Raw genomic sequence first — 27,810 nt, 5'->3', positions numbered from 1 at the left:
CATCAGCAAATTTTGATACTTTGCAAGTGAGCCCATCATCGATATCATTAACATAAATTAAAAAGAGCATGGGGCCAAGCACTGATCCTTGAGGTACGCCGCTTCTGACGTCGAGCCAGTTAGATGTAACTTTAGAACTACTCTCTGTTTCCGCCCAGAGAGCCAGTCCACAAGCCAATTGTGAATGTTACCCGAGATACCGTGCGCCAATAGTTTGCTGAGCAATCGTTGGTGGGGGACCTTATCAAATGCCTTTTGAAAATCCAGATATATGATATCTACTGATCTGCTTTCATCGAACACCCCAAAAATATAATGAAAAAAATCAAGTAAGTTAGTCAAACACGAACGTTTACTACGGAAGCCATGTTGCGAATTATTTATCATATTATTTTCTTCGAAGATTTCAGGTTAGGTTAGGTTAGGTTTAGTATGGAGTCACTTGGGGTAATTTTGAGCGGGTATCACAGTGAGAGTATTTTCCAGAACACCCCGTGGTTAGTTTCCAAGCAACAGCCGAGCGTCTTGACTCAGGGACACCATACTCGTAGGGAGATTGAGAATATGCCGGCGGGAGAGGTGGAGGCATGCAGTAAATAAGTTCAGAAGAGCAGTCAACCTAAAAAGATCAAACAAGTGTACTTCAGGGGCATTTTACTTTCTTTACTTTAGTACTTTAGGGGCAGTAAGGCGGGCTTTTTTTTCATTATTGTTTTTTTTTTTTTAAGCCCTTGATCTGTCTCCTTTGCTGTAAAAAACAAAAACGATGCTCTCCTAACCTTCCCCCACACCCACTAACACTCACATTAGCCTACTATCTCCCCCACCCCCACCCCCACACCCACACCCACAAGTACACAAAATTCCACAAGTTGACGCCCCCCCCCCATCCACTTCCTACCCCACGCAACTACTCTAAACCCCCCAACCAATCCCCCATCCGTCACGCAAGCACTCTAACCCCCCAGCCCAACCACCTACCCCCCATAAGTACTCTACCCCCCCAACCCAATCCCCTACCCCTCACGCAAGTACTCTAACCCCCCTACTCAACCACCTACCCCCCCACACAAGTACTCTACCACCCCAACCCAACCACCTAACCCCCTACACAAGTACTCTACCCCCCAACCCAACCGCCTACCCTCCCCACACAAGTACTCTCTCCCCCCAACCCAACTACCTACCCCCCACAAGTAATCTAAACTCTCCGACCCAACCCAACCATCTACCCCCCCACAAGTACACTAACCCTCAAACATCAACCTACACCCCCCCACACAAGTTCACTACCCCCCAACCACCTACCCCCCACAGGTATACTAACCCCCATCCAACATCCCCCTACACAAGTATACTACCCCTCACCCACCAGTCTCCCCTTCCCCACACAAACAGTACACCATTCACTACCCCTCCACCTAACCCCCGCCGTCCCCCATACACCAGTAACTCCCCCCCTCACACACACACACACCGCTGGGCTTCGGGCTGGCGCGGGTCCAAGAGGCTTCGATCGGCGGGCGGCGGACGGGAGCGCGCTGGGACTCATCCGTAAAACGACTCTTCCAAATTTTCCTCTCCACGTCCAGCCGCAGCCAGGTAAGTCCCCCCTCCCCCCTCCTATACCCCCCGAACCCATCCCCAGGTCTTCTTTTCCCGTCAATGGTTACCTGTCTACACCTGCGCTTGCTCGTGGTCTCCTCCTCCTCCTTCTCCTCCTCCTCCTCCTCTCTGCTTCCCGTTCCGTTCAGTCGCTTTATCCAAGTAACTTTAAGCAGCGGGTCCTCTCTCAGCTGACTCTCACCTTGGGACGCACGTATTCGGTCTATTATTAGATCGTCGGCGCTTTACTTCACCCTCTTCCTTCACTAAGCCTCGGCCACTTAGGGAAGACAATTATAGGAGCGAAATGTATACAAAGCTCTCTCATCTGTTAAGTTTACGAAACCCGATAAAGTGAACGTTCTGGGCAGTACATACTAAGTCCTTTTGGGCCCTTTTCCTTGTTTATCATCACTGGAACCTATCGCTCAGAGTCAGCTAGGGAAGACAATTATATAAGTTAAATGTATACAAAGGCCTTTCAGTCGTTAGGCTTATGAAACATGACAAAGGAAAACATCTGAGCAATACAAGTCCTTTCGGGTCATTCATTGTTTATCACTATCGGAATCTGTCGTTTAAAGAGTCAATTCCAGGTTTTTAAGACCTTTCAGTCGTTAAGCTTATGAAACATGACAGAGGAAAACATCTGGGCAGTACAAGTCCTTTCGGGTCATTCATTGTTTATCACTATCGGAATCTATCGTTTAAGGAGTCAATTTCAGGCTTTTAACTCTTCTTTATAGTCTTCGGGGTCAAAAGTTTAGCCTGTGTCCAGCGGGTTTTTGGCTCCTGTTGGGGGTTGGCTCAGAGGGTCGTGTTACATCACCCCGACCACCGCAGCGACCCGACTCCGGCCGATGACGTGGGTGTGGGGGATTTATCGCCTCCATGCCGCCACGTAAGGGGAATAAATTGCTACCAGACATGTGCCCTTCGTCTCGACCACCTTGTTTTTCTACTGCCAGGGGAGGGAAGGTTCTAGGAAAGGGAGGAATTTAGTACTCGGGAGGCTAAATAGGAAGATATCAGCTATAAATCTCTTTAATGATTTACAGCTTCCTTAGCATTATGCTGTCACGGTCTCTCTCTCTCTCTCTCTCTCTCTCTCTCTCTCTCTCTCTCTCTCTCTCTCTCTCTCTCTCTCTCTCTCTCTCTCTCTCTCTCTCTCTCTCTCTCTCTGTGTCATTAGTAATATCAAGAAAGTTATATCCTCGTCATCCTGCTTTCACTTTCCTCCTCGAGTTGGCTCATCGTGTCTGTCCGCTTTTCCTTCTGCGGAACTACACACACACACACACACACACACACACACACACACACACACACACGCTTATCTGCAATGCACAGGATCAATCAGGTATCATTCCAAGGAGAAAATCGTGACACAAAAAAGGTAAATGTTGGTACTGCTGGAGCTCCTGCTGCTCCTGCTGCTGCTGCTTCTTCTACTGCTGCTGCATCTCCCATCAACCTGTTCCTATAACTCATGTGTTCAGGGTATGAATAAAACTGACCTTGTTTCTGTTATTTCACTCTTTAATCTTACTTTCAAGACAAAATTCGTCTAGTGGGACCAGGAGACAGTCCTTTCAAATTAAGTCTCGGCCATTCCTCTCCATTATGTTCCTCACATTTACGACTAAACTGCAGAAAACCTTACCACCAACCTAAAAAAACAAACTAGATGAACACAAATGAAAAGCTGAACAAACGTATCACCGCGTGCCAGCAGACAGCGGCGACGCAGCGCCACAGCAGGACCGCGGCACTCCCGGTGGCGGCGGCGGCGGCGGCGATGATGCGGCGGGAGAACACAGGCCCCGCACATCCTCGTTTTATTGACTAAGGGCTGCACGGCGGCGGCGACGGCGGCGGCTTCCCTACAGTGTCGCAGTACGCTGCAACCCCTGCACCTGACGCCCCCCTCTCCCTTCTCTCACCTCCCTCCTCCCGTCGCGTTTTCTTCCTCCCTTGCCAAACTTCTCGTTTCATTCATATCCTTCGTGAATGAGCAGCGAGTGTTCTCCACGAGTGTCTCGCGCCCAGCACTGCATCACCCCGCGGCGGGCACAAGGCCGCCCTATGTGTGGAGTGTGGTGCATGATGGCATGACTCCTGCCGGCCGTCCCGTGTCCTCGCCGCCGCCCGCTGCCCGGGAGGAGTGTGGCGCGTGACAAGGCAAGCAGATGATGAGTGGACGCTCGCTTGGTGCTGCTGCTGCTGGGTCGTGAGTCTTATTTACATGGTGATGAATGAGTGTGTGCAGCAGCAGTTAAGACGCGCGCGCACACACACACACACACACACACACACACACACACACACACACACAAACAAATACACACACACACACACACACACACACACACACACACACACACACACACACACACACACACACACACACACACACACACACACACACACACACACACACACACACACACACACACACACACACACACACAAACAAACAAACAAACAAACAAACAAACACACACACACACACACACACACACACACACACACACACACACACACACACACACACACGGCCCCTTCGCCAGGATGGGGCTACACGGGATACACGGGATCGCATACGGAATCGGCCTGGACAGCAAGCGGTGGTCGGCGGCAGCGGATGAAAGCGAGGGTGGCGGTGGAGCTGCCTTGCCGTTCGTGGGGGCGACGTAAACCCGTCCCTAGACACACGCAGCAACGCCCCCCCTCCCCCTCCATCTAAGCAGCTCAACACTGTAGCGGCGGACACAGAGTCGGGCAGCCCTACGAGTTCATGTGTGGCGGCGGGGAAGTCACGTTTTATGCGTGTGTGTGTGTGTGTGTGTGTGTGTGTGTGTGTGTGTGTGTGTGTGTGTGTTGGGTGGGGGCAGGCGCTTTGTGTGTGTGTAGGGGTGGTGGAGGAGGCGGGTTGTGTGGGTGTGGTGTTGGGGAAGGAGCGGATTGTGGGGGAGGGGAGGTGGGCTGTGTGTGTGTGTGTGTGTGTGTGTGTGTGTGTGTGTGTGTGTGTGTGTGTGTGTGTGTGTGTGTGTGTTTCATGTTGCGTGGATATTCTCAAAAGGAGTATTCAGCGCATAATCAACGTTAAAAAAAGGCATTGGAGACTCCAGAAACACACTTCACCGAGTCTTTCCGAGGCAGTACATCGCGGGAGGAAGAGACCTACGTATATACAATACTAATAGATAAATACTAAAGTCAATCCACACTAAATAAACGCTTAATTGAAACCTACTTTTGATGTGTGAAACCAGTGAAGGCACCACCACCAGGGGCTTTGATAACCTACAAAACGTGGAAGAGAAGACCCCCGCGCCTACCAAACCTTACTGACGATTCAAGATCTAAACAATTACTGGACTCTGCCAATGAGGCCGCCGTTTTTTAGACACGCTGCCGTGGAATGAAAGAAGAGAAGCACTTTGTGACGGAAAATCCTTACGTATCATCCTAAGCACCTGTAGAGTCTGTGGGGGAGGGGGGAAGCACTGAAGCCACCCCGGTCAGTGGAGGAAGGAAAGCCCACTGAGGGTCCAGCACACGTATTATCAAACATTTCGGGCTCTCGTTACGACCGTTTATGAAGGCCACAGAGGAGCTACATCGGGTTGTCATGAGCAACGTTGCCAGATTGTCGTACTCTGCCTCTTATGTTTGCCGTTTCCGACCCAAAAAACTGCTTCCATCACCCAAGTAACTGCCTCCACATATGGTTATTGTTTAAATGGTAATTATTGGTGCTTCGTGGCAACAGTTATGGGCCAGAAACCGGTAAATACGCGGCTCTGAGTACAACAATCTGACAACCGTGGTCATGAGTGCTTCTCCTGTTCACAGCGCGGAAGTCTTTCAAAACTACCGCCGCGGTCATGAAACCACCCACTGAAACCCCGACAACTTCTGCGAGAGCCTCTTAAACCAATGGACTAAGGTTTTGAAGAGTTTGACAATGTGGACCTAGATTTCTGGGGTGCTGCCTGACGCTTCCCCGACCCTCAAAGCCAGGCCACCCGTCACTGCTGCCTGAGGTGCCCCTGGGGTGCTGCACGTAGACTAATATTGCTGACATACACGGTCATTTCGCAGAGCGGCCGCTGCTGGGGACACGCTGGGGTAGGGGGGGGTGCTGCATTGGAGGAACAGGTGAGCTGAGGCTGAGGGGAGGCGGCAGAGAACATGTACAGGGAATGGAGCGTATTAATGGCTTACTAAGGGTGAGTGTGTGTGTGTGTGTGTGTGTGTGTGTGTGTGTGTGTGCGTGTGTGTGCGTGTGCGTGTGCGTGTGCGTGTGCGTGTGCGTGTGTGTGTGTGTGCACGCGCGCGGTCTCATACAAAAGCGCCTGTCAGTATATGAAGATGCGTGGGGGTGCGGGTGTGAGCCCTGGAGCCCATTCAGGTGACATTTTCTGAATGACGTTAAGAACACGAGGGATTCGGTCCAGCAAACATGAGGTAAACTCCGCAATCATGAAGTCGTGGGTAGAGTCGGCGCGGCACACACGCGGCGCGGCAACATGAAGCTTCCGCGTCGCGCCACACGTGCCAAGACGACCCTCCCTCGCCTGGAAACTGAACCGGCAGACACCTAAGGCGCGCAATTACTGGGACAAACAATAGAGCCAAGCGGCCTTTGGGAGGAGCCGCGGCCCAGCACACGAGAGGAGGCGGCACGGGGCTTCTCGGACAATATGGCTGACCGAGGGGCTGAGGGTGTGTTGTGATGGGCTGGGGCCTGGGGCTGAGGGGAACTTAGGGCCTTGGGGCCAGGGGCTGAAAGTGCTGAAAGTGCAGTGTGCGGATGAAGGGTTGCGAGTGAGGGTTTGGGTGGGGATGAGAGGTTGAGGTGGCTCTGGGGGAAGGGGTAACCGAGGCACTGAGGGATGGGAACGAGGGAACTCAGGTAGAGAGATCGAATATGAATGAAGAACCGGGAAAGTAAGGAGCTGGGGAGGTGAGGGTGAAGGCAAGCAAGAGAACGGGAGATCGAAAGAATGATGGTGAGGAGAGGAATAACCTGAAGGACCGAGGTTTGGGGTGAGGGAGTGAGAGGCCAAGGGACTTTGGGGCTGAGGGACTGAGGAACGCCGGGGGAGCCTCACCCTAGACAAAGACTCGCGCGGCCCCTCGGCACAGTGGCGACATTGAAAGCTTGCGAACGGGATACAATTTCTAAACGTTTTGAGAGAGATCAGGTAGGCGGATTCCAGACAAAAAAAAGCACTGATATCCCAAGTCCTGGAAAGTTGAGGATTCCATTTTTTTTTTGTATTTATTTTTACCTCATGGAAGACAAAGAGTGATACGGAATCCTTGGCAGACACACAATTGTCCTGAGTCCTATCAGATACATGATTATCACGTGTCCTGGAAGATACGTGGTTACAGTGTTTTCCTGGTTCCCGCTGGACACACCTCAGCGGCGCGAGATCGCGTTAAGCCACTTAGTTTCTCAAATAAAACACGAATCCCCCCTCCCAACCCCCCCTCGAAAAAGAATATTCCTTAAACTTAGAACAGAGTTTCCAGACCCCGTGAAGAGCGTGTGGCCCCTGGATAGTGGGTGAAGTGATCGTTCTCGTGAAGACTTTGATCCCTTTTGAGTGAAGGTGGTGAGCGAGGTGGCGGGGCGCGGCGGCCGGACCTCCAGGGAGGCGTGGCCAGCGCCGGCGGGAGGGGACTCTGTGCTGGTCAAAACTTCCTCTTGAAATGTAATCTTTCGATCCGCTCTCACTACCTGCACTACAGACGAGACCATGAGTCGGTGTTCAGTGCCTAACTTACAAGCTGGAGACGAGAGATTATTTCTTCTTTACTGTCTGGAACTATCGCTGAGCTAGATTAGAGAGGAATTAGTGTCTTTCTGGAGCTAACTTATTTTATCAATCGATTATTACCTGATCTAACCTTATAGCTTATCTGGATTAAGTTACGGGTAGAGTAGTAATGAAAGTCCCTAACGTAGAGGTAACCGCTTCGTCTACGCTCGGCTCGAGAAAAGCTCAAACAGGGAGTACACAGGAGGGCGGCAGGACGCGGCTCGCTCCGGGGGCGAGTGGTGTCCTCAACGAAGGTGTGTGTGATGAGTGAAAAGATGAAATTGAGTAACCCTGATCACGGAACTACCTAGTAATTGTTTATACATGTAGATAAGGCCCTTTATCACTCACATGCTTAACTTCCTCAGGCAGCCGCGGCCCTCGCGTGTCCACGCGGCGTGGCAGGAGCCGAGGCTGCCGTGCATCACAGAAGAGTCAAGTTAGCAAAGCAACCCTTTACTTGAGAGGAAAAAAAGTAGAAATTACATAGCGCGAACAGAGTCAATTTGAACCTATGACTTAGATGTCTTGAGTTGTTGATGACCCGCGTCCTGCCTGAACAGAGAGCAGGCAGTGGGGTCGGGGCCCGCCAGGAGTTGGGAACGAGGGCAGTAATGGAGGCCAGCGGGGCGGGCGGGGGTTTATCACAAGGTGTGTGAGGCCGCCCTCTAGCGTGGCTGCGGCCTTGGAGACTCAGGCACAGCGGCACCGCGAGTGGGTGGCGGACCACCAGGAGCAGGAAGACGTGGGCGGTGCCGCGAGGCCGAGGCTCGGGGCTCCTCACAGCGGGACTCACAGGAGGATCTCCCTGTAGGGCCGTTGTCCAGGAGGCATCTCCCAGTGGACGGTGGGCGGTCGCAGCGGCGTTAGTGGGCGGGCGGGCTGCTATATAAGGGTCTGCTTCTGTGTGTCTACTGTCTGCATCTCTTGTAAACTCTTTCCTTTCGTTTCCGGCACGAACAAGAGTGTAAACACGAGAGCAAGAGCAGCAACGCTGGAATACAACCAAAACGCTCCATAGAGGCCGAGCATGAACTCCAGGTCCACGAAGGTCTTCACGCTGACGAAGGAACACGCGTAGCTGACGGACGCCGCGATGGAGCCGACGCCTCTGTGTTTCAGCGGGAACAGCTCTCCGATGTATAGCCAGCTGATGGGCGAGACTCCCAGGGCGAAGGCGATTTCAATGACAAGGATACAGAAGAGCGGGACCCAGTCTGAGTCCCGCCACTGCTGCCGCACGAACATATTTTCATCCTGGTCCAGACCCTTCAGGTAGGTGTAGCCTCCAAAGGCTGCCAGCGCTGCCGACATGAGCATGTTGCTGAAGACCAGCAGCGGCCGTCGCCCCACGGTGTCGATCAGCGCCGACGACGCCATGCCGGCACATATCTGCACGAAGGCCACCACGACGGCTGCGCGGTAAGGGTTCAGGCCAACGAAGGTCTTGGCCAGGATGGGCACTGCGTAAAAGTTGAATGCGTTGGCGCCGCTGAACTTCTGGAAGACCATGAGGCCGCAGGTGATAAACAGCGGACGGACGAGCTCACGGGGCGCCAGGCGTTCCGGACAGGACTCTGTTTCTCTGCGCAGCGTGGCGATGTTGGCCTTCATGATGGTCAGTTCGCGCGCCACGTCTGCCTCCGTCCCGCGCAGCCAGCGCAGGGCGTCCGCCGCCTCGGTGTCCCGGCCTCGGTAGAGGAGGAAGCTGGGCGTCTCAGGGATGAAGAAGGCGGCAATGAAGAGGCAGACGGGCGCTACTGCCGTGACCGTGGCCAGCTCCCGCCAGTCGAGGAAGGCGCCCAGTAGGTACGAGAGCAGCATGCCGATGTTGCCGCTCAGCTTGGATAAGGCACACAAGCAGCCCCGGATCTCCGGGTGAGCGATCTCGCTTATGTAGACGGGCGTGACGACGGCGATGACGGCTGAACAGACGCCGCCCATCAGGGCTGCCACGTACAGCATGTTGACGTTCCACGCCACCACCGTCATGAGCCAGGACAGGGCAAAGGGGATGGACACGGCACACAGCACTCGCTTCCTCCCGAATCTGATGGCCATCCCGCCGGGCACGGCCCCGAAGAAGGCACCCAGCAGTGACAGCGAGGCGATCCAGGAGCCCTGGTCCTCACTGATGGCGAAGTGGTGGCCCTGGGCAGACAACATCGCCATGGAGGCCAGGGCGGGGGAGGAGTAGCCTTTGCCAAGTCCCGCACACAGCGGCCCCAGCGACACCGCCAGCGTGGCCAGCACCTGCAACACACAAACACCGCGTTACCATTGTCCTGTATGCCTGGAGGGGGCTAAGACTATCATGACCTTGCTAATATATACTCATATATCATCCCACAGACATGCAGGAAGGAGAGGGAGGCAGGAAGAGAATGAGCAAGACTGCGTGGCCGAAGTCATCATGAGGCGCGAATACTCTGGGCGGCTCGGCGCTAATGGCGGAGATGACTGACCTGAGCCGCCCGTCTTACCACGCTCGATTTTTCTCTATACTAAACGTTCCCGCCGAGGTGCCTGCTCGCATCCACAACCAACTCCTCCTCCTCCTCCTCGGCCAACATTCTCTCTCATAACCGTGCCTTCTCGCCGCAGCCTCCCACTCCCCCGCCTTCCCCCCGCCTCCCCAGCAATAACTCAGGCCTTCCCCAGCTTCCACCAGGCGCGCTTCCTATCACCCCAAAAATCCCTCGCCTTCCTCACCTCCTCCTCCCCACCGCCCACGGAAATAAACTACCGGCGAGGAGGAGACGCAAGCGGGGCCATGCAGCCTTTCCTCAGAGCTCCCCAGAAAGGACTTTTGCTTTGACCTTGGAACTTAAATGTTGGAGTAAGTTTTCCCTCGTTTTTCCTAAGTCTGCCATTTTCTTTCTTTTATCCCTTCCAAACTCCCACTAAATTCTTTCTTTCGTTCTTTCTCTCTTTCGCTCTCAATCTATCATTCCCCATCCCCTTCACTTTCAATCTTCCGCCTCCTCCTCCTCCTCCTCCTCCTCCTCCTCCTCCTCCTTCTCTTCTTCCTTCTTCTTTTGCTGTCCTTCATCTTCCACCTTTGATTAGATAGTTAGTGTAGTTTGTCACAAACAGCCTCGTAAGGACCAGCAGGTCTGCTGTTGTTTGTTCTTCCTTTGTGTCCTTTGTGTCCTCTCCTCCTCTTCCTCTCCTCCTCCTCCTGTTTTCTCCTTCCCTTGCGTTCCCAGAATCCACTATCTTGGAGTCTAAAGTTGCCACAGTTGGAATCTGCATCATAGTCCCTCCTCCGCCTCCTCCTCCTCCTCCTCCTCCTAGCTCGTCCTCCTTCTCCCCTGCTCTTCCTTGCTTTCTCCTCCTCTCCCTTCTCCTCCTTCCTCCTTCCTCTTCCACCTGTTTTCACTCCTCTCCGCTTCTTCCTTCATTTCTTCATCCTCCTCCCTCTCCTCCTCTACATTTCCTTCATTTCCTTCCTCCTCCTCCTCTTCCTCCTTCTCTCCATTCTTCTCCATCTTCTTCCTCCTTCTCTTTCCTCCTCTCTGGTGACGGACTCAGCCAGCCTCCCCTTGCTGCTGCATCTCAACTAGCACGACTTTTGTTTGTTTATCCTGCTGTTTGTTTCTCTTTGGACGCCGTGTGTTTGTGTCTGTTGGTGTGCTTAGTGTCGCGTGAGTGGTCAGCATAAAGAGGGGGGGGGGGGGGAGGTGGTGGAGGAGAGTGATGGTACAGGGAAAGGAGAAAGAGAAGGGGAAGGAAGAGGAGCACAAAGAAACACAAAGGAAGAACAAACAACAGCAGACCTGCTGGTCCTTACGAGGTTGTTTGTGACAAGCTACACTATCTAATCAAAGGTGGAAGATGAAGGACAGCAAAGGCGAAGGCTCCTCCCCACCCCCCCATCCCTCCAGCCAAAGCTGGCAGGAAAGGAAAAAAACCCATGCAGCATGGAAAAACTGCATGGAATTTATGTAGGAAAGAGGAAAGAACTACCATTACTGCTACCACTAACCGGGCGATAAAAGCGGACAAGGACACCAGTATTCGAAAGAACTTAACGTTATTGCGACAATGAGTAATATCTTAGTTGCTGGCTGGATTCAAAACACTTGTCTAATCTCTTCTTGAAGGCCGTAACTGTTGTACTATCAACGACATCACAGGGTAGAGAGTTCCAAACATTAACAACTCGATTGAAGAAGTGTTTAGGTTCGTGCGACGAGAATCTTTTACCACTTATCTTCAAATTGTGATTTCTTCTTGTTCTATTTGATCGATCAATTGTAAAGTAATCTTCCGCATTAATATCACTGAATCCTTTAAACATTTTAAACACTTCTATTAGATCGCCTCGCATTCTTCGTTTTGATAGGCTGAATAAATTTACTTCTTTAAGCCTTTGCTCATATGACAAATTTCTCAACCTAGGAATCATCTTTGTTACTCTTCGTTGGACCCGTTCCAACTTTTCTATGTCTTTTCTGTAGTAGGGAGACCAAAACTGTACACAGTACTCTAGACGGGGTCGAACCAACGAATTATACAGTTTTAATATTACTTTTTCGGATTTATTATTAAAGACTCGTCCGATGAAGCCAACCAATTTGTTTTCAGTTTTAACTACCTCTGAACAATGCTGACCGGGCTTTAAATCGCTTGATATAGTGATTCCAAGATCCTTTTCTTTACTTACTGCAGAAAGTTGTTGGCCATTCATTACGTACCGAACGCGATTGTTATTTTTTCCGATGTGCAACACTTTACATTTGTCAACCTTAAATTTCATTTGCCATTGATTGGCCCAACGTGCAAGTCGATCTATATCTGATTGTAAAGCTTCTTCGTCGAGTGTCGCAGTTACTTTACTAGCAATTTTTGTGTCATCAGCAAATTTTGATACTTTGCAAGTGAGCCCATCATCGATATCATTAACATGAATTAAGAAGAGCATGGGGCCAAGCACTGATCCTTGAGGTACGCCGCTTTTGACATCGAGCCAATTAGATGTTACACCGTTTAGAACTACTCTCTGTTTCCGCCCAGAGAGCCAGTCCACAAGCCAATTGTGAACGTTTCCCGAGATACCGTGCGCCAGTAGTTTGCTGAGCAATCGTTGGTGGGGAACCTTATCAAATCCCTTTTGAAAATCCAGATATATGATATCAACTGATTTGCTTTCATCGAACACCTCAAAAATATAGTGAAAAAAATCAAGTAAGTTAGTCAAACACGAACGTTTACTACGGAAGCCATGTTGCGAATTATTTATCATATTATTTTCTTCGAAGAATTTCACCATATTGTCGCGAATGATAGTCTCCATTAACTTACAAACAATAGATGTCAGGCTAATTGGTCGATAGTTTCCTGGATGAGACTTGTCCCCCTTTTTGAAAATTGGTGTGACAGTTGCAAGTTTCCAATCCGACGGAACTTTTCCAGCTGTTAAAGATTTATTGAATATGATGCAGGGGAATGAAGATGCAGGGGAAGAGGAAGGAGAGTGTGAGGATGAAGAGTACGATGATGCCAAAGGTTAATACATAGAAAAACGTGAGGAAATACAATGTGAATTCGATATGAAGCAGAATAACAAAGCGTAAGATCTAAAAGATTTCATCACGGTATTTCGCCTAGACAATTTTACGGCTGTTGTGACCACTCAGACGCAGCTCAGTCTCGAATTAAAGAAAATACAGCTGAAATATGTGTAGAGTATCTGAGGGACTTGTTAGGTGTGTGTGTGTGTGTGTGTGTGTGTGTGTGTGTGTGTGTGTTGAGGGATTTTATTGCTTGTTTGTTTGTTTACTTATTTGTTTGTCTCTTTGTTCCTGCGTGCTAAAGGAGTGTTTGTGTTCTCTAATGATGGAAAATAATAATAACGAACAGATCTGTGAATGTGAATGTGTGTGTATGTGTGTGTGTGTGTGTGTGTGTGTGTGTGTGTGTGTGTGTGTGTGTGTGTGTGTGTGTTTTGAGGGATTTTATTGCTTGTTCGTTTGTTTACCTGTTTGTTTGTCTGTTTGTCCCTGCGTGCTATAGGATTGTTTGTTTACTCTAATGATGGAAAATAATAATAACGAACAGATCTGTGAATACGTGCGTGTGTGTGCGTGTGTGTGACTGATAGGAACTCGTAACGCGGAGGAGGAGATGGAGTGAGCCTGTGCTTGTAGGGAGCAGGTGAGTCTGGGAACAGGTGCACTGTACGGCTCATCCGCCACTAATTACAGGTGAGCTGCTTTCCTCCCCGTCCCTCGCTCGGTAACATGAAAAAGAGCGTAATTACATCCTGACCGGCTGCAATGAGGATCAAAGTTGTGGTGAATGCGGCTCAACGTGTATTGCTTTAACTCTGATGCAACTCCCTTCTCCTGCCATTGTTCCCCTTGTTAATTCACCTGTTTACTCCCCTCTTCCCCTTGTCATCTACCTATTCCATCCCTGTACACAATCTAACTTCATCCTTTCTTGCTTCCCAGTTTCCTCGTCTCTGTCATATTTATTCACCTCTTCCTTTACTTCTTCATTTTTAGTTTCTACCTTCTCCCTAACACTCCATCTCTTACTACTTCTGTTCATTCCCCTCCTTCCCCCTCTCATCCACCTATTCACTCCACACCCTTTTTACCCTTCCTCCTGCCACGTCTCTGACTTGATCGTTTCTCTCTCTCTTTATTTCCTTCTGCTTCCTCCTCCTCAACTTGCCTTTTCTTATTAATTCTACTATTCATTATCCTTTTTCCCCTTTCATCCAGTACCTATTTTCTCCCTATACACTTTCTCCAATCTGAGTCTTTCTTCTCTCCCATCTGCCACGCCAGTCCTGCTCATTTTTCTCTCTCTCTATTTCCTTCATTTCTACCCGCCATTCCCCAACCCTCCCTTTCTCCCTCCCTCCCGGCGGCCCCAGGTGTGTCTCGCCTTACCTGTGTGCAGTGCTGCGGGGCCGGGGGCGTCACGTACACATACTTGGCGGCTTGGGGTGTTTTTTTGCACGGCTTGCGGCTCATGGTGCTGCTGGGCGAAGTGACCTGTGAGTTGAGGGAGGAGGTGTGGGCGGGCGTGATGGTTTGCTCGGGGTAGTAGTGGTGGTTCACGTGGTTTTGGGCGGCCCGCTTCGCCATCCCCGGGTGGGTGGCCGCCCGCACAGGCTTGGTCACCTGCATCGGGTAGTGGTTGGGGTAGGAGGCCGTGTGGTACGTAACATGGGCCTCCTGGTAGTGGTTGAGTGGGCTGGGCGTGGGCGTGATGGCTGGAGGGCGAGGCGACCGTCGCACGACCACCACCGCCGCCTTGGCTCCTCCCGGGTTGTGTGGAGGCTTCGTGGTGAGCCTCGCCGGGCATACAGAGGTGGCGAGGTCGGTGTTTCCGGCGTCCACGAGCGTCGCGGCGAGATAGGGAGGACCGGGGGCCCTCCTCGTGGCTCAGGGGGGTCTTGGGGGGCGGGTGGGGTTGGGGGGCGGGTGACTGATTCAGCTCTATCAGAACTCTCCCTTATCAAGACTATGTGTGTGTCGAGTGTTCGGCGAGGAAGCTCGCGGCGTGATGGCCGGAAGGGCGTGACCGAACACAGCCTAGAAGAGGTCCCAGCCTCGTTCAATTCGAAAGTCAGAGTTACTACGGAGGAAACAGCTCCGGCGTAACGCCAGTAACCTTTGCATTACGCGGCAAGCCTGACTCCTTATCGAGGGTCGACTTGGTTTTCCTTGCACTCTGTCGGCGTGGCAGGCGGGCATACCACTCAGGGTGTGCCGCGCCCCTCGCTGCCGCGGCCGCTGTCTGCCACGGCACTGCCTCGACTGCCCCACACTCCGCTGAGCCGTGACCGGCGGAGCGTCACACCAAACGGGAAGCCTAGATGGAGGCAGGAGGTCAGAGCGCCTGGCGTGGGGGCCGCGGGCTTAGCGGGAACACTGTGCTGCGGGGAGCACAGCAGCTCGGAACGAACACAGCTGGCGGAAGACACCAGCTGGCGGGGATGCGTCGGCAGGTCAGCTGGCCTGCCTGGTTACCTGAAAGGAGAGACGAAACCAAATTAATATAACATAGAGAATGTCGTGAAATATGTTCTATAAAATACTGCATGACATTCATAGGGAAAATATATAAAATATTTTCTTAACGGTTAAAAAAATAACAATTATTTTTTGTTGTCATCATTGTTCCTGTTGTTTCACATTGGTGGTGATGGTGATATTTTGTATGTGGCAACAATGCCATAGACATTAATAACTACTAATGATACAAATGATGCAGGGTAAAAACAAACGGAACAGGTAACAGGTGAAAAGGAAAAAAAAGCCAACAACAACAACAAAAAATGAAACTGGAAGAGTGGAGCAAACGGGAAGTGGTAAAAAAGCTCGGATAGAGAGGACGAGGAATAAAAACTGTATGTAGGAAAAATCTGTTTGTGATGGCGGGGACGGCTGCGTGGGGGGTGGTGGTGGTTGTGGTGTATGTAGGTGGTGGTGTATATAGGAGGTGGTGTATGTAGGTGGTGGAGTATGTAGGTGGTGGTGGTGGTGTGTGTAGTAGTGGTGGTGGTGGTGGTGGAAGAGGTGAGATGTGTGACAGAGGACTGAGGGAAACGAAGCAATTTCCTCACATCATTTTTTTTTCTTTTCACTCTGAGGATAACTATGACTCTCTCTCTCTCTCTCTCTCTCTCTCTCTCTCTCTCTCTCTCTCTCTCTCTCTCTCTCTCTCTCTCTCTCTCTCTCTCTCTCTCTCTCTCTCTCTCTCTCTCTCTCTCTCGAACCATTACCACAAGAGGACGTACAAGGGAAAGTAATTAACGAACAGGTGTGGAAACAGGTGCTTGAGAGAGAGAGAGAGAGAGAGAGAGAGAGAGAGAGAGAGAGAGAGAGAGAGAGAGAGAGAGAAACAATAGAAATGAAAGAAAATCGTAAATGATGGCAAAGAAAAAAAAACAGCGAACATTAACACGACCGAGAAAAAAAGGGAACAAAATTATAAAAAAAGGACAAAGAAGATAAAGGAGAAGGAAGAGGAGGAAGAGGAAGAGGAGGAGGAAGAGGTGGAGGAGGAGTCGTAGAAAGAAACTGAGCATGAGAAAAAGAATGAAGAGGAAGAAGAGAGACCTAACACAAAGTAGACGAAGAGGAAGAGGAAGAAAAAGAAAACGATGTGAAATGAAAAAGGGGAATAGAAGAGGAAAAGACCAAGAAAAGGAAGGTGAGGGGAAAAGAGAATGGAAACAGCAGGAAGGAGAAAGAGGAGGAGGAGGAGGAGGAGGAGGACAAAGAAGAAGAAGCTCTGTTAATCTCCATCTTCGGCTCGCGTCGTCCCCTAAACAAGACTCGCCGGCCACCTCGACAGCCGTCCAACACGCAGCTTATGCAACGACGAAAAAACGGGGGACTTTGATGGCAAGAAAAAAAGGGGAACTCATAATTTACGACGGCGACAAGCGAAGGAGGGGAGGAAGGGGCGGCAGGAGGAGTTGGAAGAAGAGGAGGAGGAGGATTAGGTAAGCGATATGGGAGAGAACAACTATGACGAGAGAGAAGAAAGAAAAAAATAAGAAGGCTAAAAAATATATTACAGGAAGGATAAAGACAATATTGAAGAAAAGGAGAGGAGGAAGAACACGAATAACAGAGGGACACACATATAAGTACGATAAAAAGGAACAAAACGACGAAGAGAAAACAACAACAATGGAATAAGGTTAAGGGATACGAAATTAAAAAAAAAATATGATGGGCAGGAATTGTACAAGAGAAAGAAGAAAAATTACGAATAACACAGACACAGAATAGGAAGAACAGCAAAGGCCGGAAATAATTGCAAAAGATTAAAGTTGTGGAAAGAATCAAAGTAAGTGAAAGAGGATTCTGGAAAAGAGTTGGAAAGAGGAAGAACTCGAATAACACAGAGACAGATGGCAGAGGAAAGAAGAAAATACAAAACTCCAAAAAGAAAACAGGAAAAAATATCAACAGAACAGAGTCAAGGAAAGGAAATAATTGCAAAAGATTAGGGTTGGGGAAAGAAACAAAGCAAGTAAAAGATGATACAGGAAAAGAGTTTGAAAGAGGAAGAACTCGAATAACAAAGAGACAAATGACAAGGGAATGAAGAAACTAGAAACCTCCAAAGAGAAAACAGAAAAAAATATCAACAAAACAGTGAGGGAAAGGAAATAATTGGAAAAGATTAGGGTTGGGGAAAGAAACAATGTGAAAGAAGAAGAGTTGGAAAGAGAAAGAACACGAAAGAAGAAACTATAAAAAAACTTCGATAAAAAGAAACAGAAAGAGAATATGAAAAGAATAGAGAGTCAAGGAGAGGCACAAAAGAAGGAGGACGCAGAATTCCCTAAGCGTGCAACATTTTGGCAGCGTGAGTGACAAAGGCGGACGAGGCGGGAGACAGGCGCGTCCAAACCAACGTTGCCAGATTGTCTTACTCAGCCTCTTATATTTACCGACTTCCGACCCCCAAAAGGAGATTCACTTATAATTATCGCTAAAATAGTTAATTCCTGATGTTTCTTGGCAATAGTTAGGCGTCAGAAACCGGTAAATACTATGCTCTGAGTACGACAATCTGGCAACGGTGGTCCAAACAATTCACTGGAGGCGGAGGGTGGCCAATGAAGGAAGGAAGGAAAGGAGAGCGAATGCAAGTCTTAAGCCCTTTTTAAACGCATCAGCACTTCAGTTTGCCTATTTAAAAAGTCTCTCGTAGAAGTTGGCGGGCTTTTGATGGACTGTTTTGTGATGCTAGCGATAGTTTTACACGACTTTTGCGTCTTGAATGGGAAACACACCAATGGAAGCCCGGTTGATCTTCTCTGTGGCCTTGGAAAACAGACGTAGGAAAAAAAAAGAGATTAGTATAGGAAAAGAGAGAAGAGAAAGAAGACAAAGAGAAAGGGAAAAATAAAAATAAAATAAAAGTATGTCTCCTATTCTTAGTTCCTCTGAAATCTCTTTAATCACCGGAGCTTTCTAATGGGAGCTCGAGACGAGGTAGAGTAAGTGAAAGAGGATACTGAAAAAGAGTTGGAAAGATGAAGAACTCGAATAATAAAGAGACAGACGGCAGAGGAAAGAAGAAACAAGAAAACTTCCTTCATTATCGCCTTTATCCTTCCTGTAATACATTTTTAGCCTTCTTTTTCCTTCCTCTCTCTCGTCATAGTTGTTGGTCTCTTCCATATCGCTTACCTAATCCTCCTCCTCCTCCTCCTCCGTTTAAAAATATGGGCTTTGGGCGAGAGAAACGATTCCTACCTGATGAAGAGAGAGAATGTGAGCCTTAGAGGACTCTTGGGCAATGATGAAAAGTGATGAGAGGACGAGGCTGGGGAAGGAATCATGGAAGAAGAAGAGGAAGAGGTGTAGGCGGAAATGCCGGAAAAAAAAGAAAAACAGACAGAATGTGAGGCTTAGAGGAAAGAAAATGACTCTTGCGCAATGATGAAAAGTGATGAGAGGACGAGGCTGGGGAAGGAATCATGGAGGCCGAAGAGGGATAGGTGTAGGAGGAAATGGCGGTAAAAAGAAGGAAAACAAACAGGATGTGAGCCTTAGAGGAAGAAAATGACCCTGACGCGCTGATATAACGTGAGGCTGAGGAAGGAATTAAGGAGAAAGAGGAGGAATATAACTAAAGACGGAAATGGTAAAAAAAAGGAGAATAACAGACAGAATTTGAGTCTGAGGAGGAAAACAACTATTACTTGATGATGATGATGAGTGGTGACGAGAAGGAAGATGGGGGGGGGGGATGGGGGAGGAGGAGGAGGAGGAGGAGGAAAATTAGTTGGAGAATGAAGAGTAATATAAAGTTGGAGAAGAAGAAAATGAGAAATAGGTGGAAGAAAAGAGGAGGATATGAATGAAAAAGAGGAAGAGAAAAAGATATTAGGTGGAGGAAAAGGAGGAAATAGATGAAGATGAATGAGAGAGAATAATATACGAGGAAACATTAATTGCCTTTTTATCCACGTTCCAAAAACCAGTAATAATTGAACACAGTAGCTACGCATTACGAAAAATAGATATAATGGAAAAAACAAAGAAAAAAAACCCCAGCATGTGACGAATTAAAAAAAAAAACTCGATTATTTTAAAGTAAGAACTCAAATCGAAAAAAAAGTAAAATAGTCTCCCGTTATAGCACAAAAGAAAAAAAAAAGAAAAAAAAAATTAAATAAATGATAAAGCTAACAAATTATACCTTGTCAAGTTTTTTCTTCCTAATTTATTTCCTTCCCCTCCGATTACTTCTTCAATAATGATGTACTTTTTCTGTCTCCCTTTTTTTTTTTTTTGCCTGTCAGTTAAAGTTGAATGAAGTGTCTGTTCCGAGATGGAGTGTGTGTGTGTGTGTGTGTGTGTGTGTGTGTGTGTGTGTGTGTGTGTGTGTGTGTGTGTGTGTGTGTGTGTGTGTCACGAGCCCCACCTTCTCTCCCTCTCCCTCTCCTTTCCTCTATTCTTTCCCCCCTTTTTCCTTTCCTTCCTTTCCCTTCCTCCTTCTCCCTACCTACTTCTCCTCCCCTTCCTCCCTTCCTCCTCTTCCTTACAATATTCTCTTCCTTTCTGATCTAATAATGCTAATGTGAATGTGGCGCCCTGAGAACTGTCTGTCTGTCTGTCTGTCTGTCGCGAAGAATACTAAAGGAAGACATGCGTGTGTGCCGCAGATAACTTCCTAATTTTACTAATGAACTAAAACTTTTTCCATCAGTGTTTTGTTTTCTATTTGTATTAGCTGTCTATTATTATTATCATTATTATTATTATTATTATTATCATTATTATTATTATTATTATTATTATTATTATTATTATTATTATTATCATTATTATTGTTATTATTATTATTATCAGTAGTAGTAGTAGTAGTAGTAGTAGTTGTAGTAAAAGTAGTCACAGTTAAATCATCATCATCATTTTCATAATCATCATTAGCAGAAGACTCTATAGACATTATCCCATAAATTCACACTCATTATCCTCTGCCTCATCGTAATCAAGGGATCAAGCACTTATGTGCACTTACCCTCCTCATCCCTCCCCTTCACAGCCTCCCTTCCTCCCTTTCCCCTTCCCTTCCCTCTTCTTTCATATCTCCCTCTCTCTCCTTTCATTCCTCACCCCTCCGACTCCAAAGCCTCTTATGAACACCTCTCCCGCACTCCTCTCCCTCACACCCCTCCCTCACACCCCTCTCTCGCACCCTCTCCGGCACCCCTCTCCTGTACCCCTCCATGCACCTCTCTCCCTCACCCCTCTGTCACACCCCTCTCCACACACACCTCTCCCACACCCCATTTATCGCTCCTTTTCCACACCCCTCTCCTGCCCTCCTCTCCCACACCCCTCTCCGCACACCTCTCTCCCTCACCCCCCCTATCTCACGCCCCTCTCCCTTACCCTCGCCTTCCTCCCTCCCCCCCCCAGCGCAGCGGTCACAACACACCCACCCACCCACTGACAACCCTGCCACCCCCTCCCCCCTCTCCCCCGCCACCAGCAGACCCCCTCTAACACCTCCCCCCCTCCCCACCCTCGGCGGCCCAATCAGCCCCGCCAGGCACGCCGCTCCCAAACTCCGGCCGCAAATTCCACGTTTTTGTCTCCGAACTCTCGCCAGATACAACAATTTTGGCGCGGCCCGGCACTCGCGGCTCGTCTGTCTGTCTGTCTGTGCCGGGGAGGTCACACACACACAACACGGTCTCTCTCTCTCTCTCTCTCTCTCTGGGTCGGTTTAATTACACACACACACACACACACACACACACACACACACACACACACATACACACATCTTGACTTACTTTTCTCTGTCATTTCTTTTTCTCCCCTTCGTCTTCCATCAAGCATCCTCCTTCCCTCCCTCCTTTTCTCCCTTTTCTCCCCATATCATATTTCCTCTTCCTTCCTTTCTTACTTACTTACTGACCTATTTACTCTTTGTCTCCCCTTCCTTCCTTCTTTCCCATTTTCTATCACCAGTTTTCGTCAGCATAGCCCCTCGCTTCCTCCCTCCCCCCCCCTCCCACACACACACACGCACTAAGGCCTTTTAAGTCAGAGAAATGATCAGTCGGGTTCTAATGAGTGTTTCTTTTGGCTCACGATACTGAAAAAGGATCAAACTACCACCAGGGTCATAAAACTACTGCTGGAAATGCCCTAAACTCATACGAAAGCCTTGTCAAATTTGTGAACTTGGGCGACGAAATCTTTTAAAATACGACCCTAAGACCACGTGGCGCCCTCCAAAGGAACAAGCGAACAGCCTCCAAGCCCTTAATTAACGTCAGCGGTGTCAGGGTTACGGGACGAGATAAAGGACCATGTCAGACTTCATCGATTCCCACCAGATGGCTCCTCCTCCTCCCTTCCTCCCTTCCTCCCCCTTACCATCCCATCCTATCCCTTCCCGTTCCTTCCACTCCCCTTCTCCCTGGCCTCCTCCTCCTCCTCCTCCTCCTCTTCCTCCTCGTTGTCGTTCTCGTTCTCCTCCTCCTCCTCCTGCTGCTCCTCCTCCTCCTGCTCCTCATTTTCCTCTTTCCCTTTTTTTCCCCCAAACTCACTCTCCTTCCCTATTTGACTTCCTCCTCTTTCTTTATACTCTGCTCTTTCCTCTTTCTTCTCCCTTCTTACTCTTCTCCCTCATTAACTTTCCTCCTCCTCCTCCTCTTCCTTTACTTCTTCTTTTTTCCCTCTTTTCCTCTCCTACGTTGCCTCTTTCATTAGTTAATTATTTAGTTTTCCTTCTTTTCATTCGCTTTTGCTCCCTCTCTACTTCCTCCTCCACTTCCCTTTCTATTTCTTTATTCCTTTCTCCCTCTTCTGTTTTGTGCCGTGACTTATTCCTTTCTTTTTACTATGTGTCTTTTTCCTTTCTCTTCCTTTCCCTTTCCTTCCCTTCTCTTCCTTCTAATTTTGTATCAACTCTTTCCTTTCCCACTCTTCAAAGTCGTGCCCTGACTCAATCCATTCTCCTTAAAATGTGTCTCTTTCCTCTCCTCTTTCTCCTCCTCCTCCTCCTCCTCCTCATCATCATCATCATCTCCTTCTTCTTCTTCTTCTCCTGCTTCTTCTCCTTCTTCTTCTTCCTTCTCTTCACCTCCTTCTTCCTCCTCCTCCTCCTCCTCCTCCTCCTCCTCCTCCTACCCCCTAGTTTGCAGGCGTAGACGGAAGACCATCCTCCCAGCCGTCTCCTGTGAAGACGGATCACACTTCAACGGATCAAGAATCAACACCAAGGTTAACATAAAACTGGTGGGTGACAGCATTGTTAGAGAACAACTGACTGAGTTCTGTGGACGAAGTATCAAGAACAGAAGACGCTACTGTATTCCTGGTGCAAAACTACAAGATATAAAAGAAGCGGTAGACCTCGTCTCAGACCGCACGGAGCAGGACACACTCTTTGTTTTGCACGCTGGCACGAACAACGTTCAAACGATGTCCACGGAGGAAATTATAGCTGACTACCGACGAGTAATCCGCCGCTTCAAGGATAAGTCAAGCCACATCTTTGTCTCCCGGATTCTTCCGAGAATCAACGCCTTCACAGGCTTCCACAGAAAGGCGTCGAACATCAACAACAGATTGAAGCACCTCTGTCAGGACGAGGAAGTTTCATTCGCAAGTCAGTGGGATCATTTCTATGATATCCCTGACCTTTTCCGTCCTGACGGTCTTCACCTCAATGCGATTGGCTCAGCAGGGCTTGGTAGGTTGCTGAACGAGGAGGTACTTTTGTACTAAAAAAAACTCCGAGCGCGGGAGGGGCACCAAAGTATCGTAAACAACCAACCAGTAGGGACCGCTCATTACACACCAAGGCCCCCAACAGTGAACACAAGCAGACACCAGACTACTGTGCCGCGAAGCGTTGAAGTCAAGAAGGACATTTCTGTCCTATACACCAACGCGCGGAGCTTAATACCCAAACGGGATGAGTTACTTGCCTATGTTGACGTAGAAAGTCCGGACGTGATTGCCATCACCGAAACGTGGGCCACCTCTGACCACCTAATGACCGAATTCTCAATTCCGGGATACGAGAGCTTCTACAAAAACAGACTTCACAAGAAAGGAGGAGGTGTTATCTGTTACGTCAAGAACAAATACCCTGCCGTGGAAATAACCAAAGAAGACTCAGAGAAATATGACACTGTATATGTTGAACTGGAGACTAGCAAGCACAACAAAATAACGATTGGAACCGTTTACAGACCTCCAAAGCAACAAGCAGCGGACGACGAAGCGCTGTACGAGGAAATTCACACCATAACACAAAACAAACAGTCAGTCATAATCGGGGACTTTAACTGTTCCAACATTGACTGGACCACGATGATTGGAGATCGGGAGGGTAACAGATTGCTCGAAATGTTAGAGGACAATTTTCTTACTCAGATTGTTACCCAACCGACGAGGGAAAATAACTTATTAGACCTAGTACTCGTGAGTGATTCAGATCTCACACGTGAATGTCAAGTCGGCGAAAAACTGGATGGTTGCGACCATCACCTAATTCGCCTAAAAATCAGAACAGACCATGAACTCACCGAAAACATGTCCAAGATTCCAGACTACAAAAAAGCCAATTTTAACTTCGCTCGTGAGCTGCTAACCCAGACAACTTGGGAACCCGTGAACCTCACTCCGGTGGACGGCGCGTGGAACGGCTTTAAGAACAAACTCCTGGAGGTAGAGAGAACGACTGTTCCCATGAAGACAAGGAGAACAAATAATGCCACAAGCACACCATGGATGACTACCCAAGTTCGACGGGCGATTAATTTGAAGAAGAGAAAATACAACTTGCTAAAGGAAAACAGCACTGACGAGGCACGCGAGCAGTACCATCAAAGCCTCAGAGCTTGCAGAACACTCATTCGCCAGAGTAAACGTGACTATGAAAAGCAAATTGCACGCGAAGCCAAGTCCAACCCGAAAAAGTTCTTCACGTACATAAGAACCAAAAAGAAGACAAAAGCAATATCGGTCCCCTAAAAGATGAAAGTGACGTACTAACACAGGACAGTAGACAAATGGTCGAAATCCTAAACAGGAACTTCGCGTCTGTGTTCACGGTCGAGAATACCCAGTCCGTACCGAGAGCCCTTCCCACCGATGGGAATCACTCCCTAGAAATTGGTACAATCGACGAACGGGATGTGAGAAAGTACCTAGACAAACTCGAGACAAACAAGTCTACCGGACCCGACGACTTGTCACCCAGGCTGCTCAAGGAACTCAAGCAGCAAATCCTCAAGCCACTCACCGCCATCTACAATCTGTCACTACAACAAAACAAAGTCCCGAAAGACTGGAAACAAGCGAACGTAACACCGATCTACAAAAAGGGAGACAAAAGTGTGGCCCTAAACTACAGACCAATCAGCCTGACCTCAGTGGCGGGTAAAATCCTCGAGAAGATCATCAGAGACAAACTCGTTAGGTTCCTTGAAGACAACAACATCATTTCCGATGCTCAGCACGGTTTCAGGAACAAACGCTCATGCTTAACCAATTTATTGGACTTCTTCCAAGGTATCTATGAAAACTGGGATAATCATATCCCCAGTGATGTTATATATCTAGACTTTCAGAAAGCCTTTGACAAAGTGCCACATGAAAGACTCCTCAAGAAACTGAAGTCGGCGGGATTAGGCGACGATCTGACAGCGTGGATCAAAGACTGGCTCACAGAAAGAAAACAACGAGTTGTACTCAACGGACAGGCCTCCGAGTGGCTCCCGGTCACAAGTGGAGTGCCACAGGGGTCAGTGCTGGGACCCATACTTTTCATCATATATATTAACGACCTAGAACTAGGATTAAAATCCAATCTTTCAAAATTTGCCGACGACACAAAGGTGGGTGGGAAGGCCCTCACGACGGCAGACTGCGAAATTATCCAGAGAGACCTGGACCAGATCACTCGGTGGTCAGAAAAATGGCAGATGTCCTTCAACACTACCAAATGTAAAGTAATGCATATCGGATCCAGAAACAGCAACCACATATACCACATGGGTGGCGCACCACTACATGTTGTGCAAGAGGAAAGAGACCTCGGGGTCACCATCAGCAGTGACTTGAAACAAACAAAACACTGCAAGTCCGCCTGTAAGAAAGCCAATACAATGCTTGGGTTCATATCGAGGAACTTCGAATACAAGACGCCGGGAGTTATGTTATCCTTGTATAATTCGCTGGTAAGGCCCCACCTGGAATACGCCGTGCAATTCTGGTCTCCTAATTACAGGAAAGACATTGAATTACTTGAGAGAGTACAGCGCCGCGCCACGAAGATGATACCATCACTGAGGACGAAACCCTATGAAGAACGACTCGAGCGACTCAACCTCTTCACGTTGGAAAAGAGACGACTGCGGGGAGACATGATACAAGTCTTTAAGTACCTGAACAAGCTCAGCAACGTTGATCACTCCAAACTCTTCACGCTACAAACTAACCTGAGAACAAGAAACAACGGAAAAACAATTCAAGCAAAGCGATGCAATACCGACATCGGCAGGAGTTATTTCTCGAATAGAGTTGTTCGCCACTGGAACAGCCTTCCTGCAGAAGTGGTTAGCGCAGAGACCATCAACTCCTTCAAGAAACGCATTGATCGCCACTTTGCTGCAACAGGAGTGAACTGAACGTTCCCAAGAGTAGGTACACAAGTGCTTTAATCCTTCCCTGCAAGCCACTCCTGTGGCAAACGGATTGATTAAATCACTGAACGCAGGCAGCCTAGTAATGAGCCAACAGGCTTTCTGCTGCCTGCTAGTCCATGTTTCCATGTTTCCATGTTTCTTCATCCCTTTTTCCTCTCAATCTACATCCTATTGCTTCTCCAGTTCCTCATTTTTCCCCCACTTCTCTACTTCACGATTTGACTTGAGTATTCATTTCTCCCTATAATATGTCCCTTTCCTCTCCTCCTCCTCCTCCTCCTCCTTCTCTTCCTGGCATCCATCACGTGAGGGCGCAGAGCAGGTAGAGGCATCACGAGGGCCGGCATCCCAAGTTTTGTAATAAGAAGCAGGACGTGACGTGATTAAAGTGAAAAGTGGACACGGAAGGGATGCTTATTGGTGTGTGTGTGTGTGTGTGTGTGTGTGTGTGTGTGTGTGTGTGTGTGTGTGTGAAAACCAATGCCCTTTTTCTCCCCACACGCAGCAACACCACTCTTCTTTTTCTCCCCTTCATTTCCCTCCCTCCCTCCCTGCCCTCATCTCTCCTTCCTCCCTGCCTTCCTTCCTTTTCTCTCCCTTTCTTCCTCCCTTCCTCCCTCCCTCGGCAGCACAATGGCCTCCCCTGCCGTCTTATCTCGCCGCTATTCGACCAAAAGAGAAATTTACGCTCAGCCAATGATTAACTTCCGCGACGCGATAATTTCCCTCTAAAGATTACCGCCGCCGCCTTCTTAAACACGTCGTGGCGGGTCTTCTTATTTGTGCTGTGTCTTTCGTGTGTATTTAATTACAAACACGTGTTGTCTCTATGGTAGTTTTCTTTGCTTTGGCTTCTCTCTTCGCTGTGTCTTTTGTGTTTTTAATTTCTAACGCGTATTGTTGGTCTGTCTTCTTCGCTGTGTTTTCGTTTATAGGTTTGGCTTCTATAATGATACCAGTTTCCTGTGTCCATTGGCCGTATTACAAGCTCTCCCTCCCTTCAGAAAATTTCCTACACTTTGTCAGCAAGGAACATTTCCCTACAAACGAGTTTTTCTGTAAAACACTTGTGGGGGTCAAATAAATGGCTAAATTAATAATCTTTGTGAATTATTAATATTGATTATCAAAATCAATAATCTTTGTAGTGGTATGACGCATGTATGTCAAGAAGAAAGAATTTGGAAGTGAAGTATGTAGAATCCAAGGAGGGTTAAGAACAGTGTATAAGCTGCTGTTGTTTTTTGAATTTGTATTTCCTGGCATCGCTGAGTAAGGGAAGAGCTTTCAAGACGACCACAAGCTTCTATCAAGGACTGGCTTCCTCTCTGTCCGCTTTCATCACCCCCTAAAAAAATCTATTACACTATTACGTTGCTCAAACTCCAGTATCCTTAATCTAGTAGCTGCGGGGATAATGTTTCTTAAAGTCCCCTCTAAGCGAGAAAAATGAAAAAAAATCATCACTCACGCAAACCACTTCATAATATGTATCAACGTATTTGTGATCACTTTATGCATCATCTATTTTTTGGGGTCTTTATCATGGCACAAGTTTGGCCCGTCGCTGCCAACTGTGTTCCCTAAAAACTGGTTAAAAAAAAAAACGAGAGCACCATTTTCACCTTAAGGACACATACACCAAAAAAGTCCAGCAGCACACGAGGGCAACAAACCGTACACTCATTAGCGGGG

At 48.5% G+C, this 27,810-nt stretch overlaps 1 protein-coding gene across 1 annotated transcript in view; it reads right to left on the bottom strand.

Annotated features, from left to right (window-relative positions):
• Positions 1-3,999: 3,999 nt before the first annotated feature.
• LOC127004019 (facilitated trehalose transporter Tret1-2 homolog) overlaps positions 4,000-27,810 on the bottom strand; it is a 110,145-nt gene continuing 86,334 nt past the window's right edge. The window contains exons 2-3 of the mRNA XM_050871225.1: positions 14,348-15,433; positions 4,000-9,695 (exon numbers count right to left, since the gene is read on the bottom strand). Of these exons, the coding sequence (XP_050727182.1) occupies positions 8,328-9,695; positions 14,348-14,587 (1,608 nt within the window). The 5' untranslated portion in view covers positions 14,588-15,433 and the 3' untranslated portion in view covers positions 4,000-8,327. The remainder of the gene's footprint in view (positions 9,696-14,347; positions 15,434-27,810) is intronic.

Source organism: Eriocheir sinensis, chromosome 27 (assembly GCF_024679095.1).
Source record: "Eriocheir sinensis breed Jianghai 21 chromosome 27, ASM2467909v1, whole genome shotgun sequence".
Taxonomy (NCBI): Eukaryota; Metazoa; Arthropoda; class Malacostraca; order Decapoda; family Varunidae; genus Eriocheir; species Eriocheir sinensis.
Note: the sequence above shows the minus strand (reverse complement) of the source record. Positions and strands in the feature narration are given on the sequence as shown.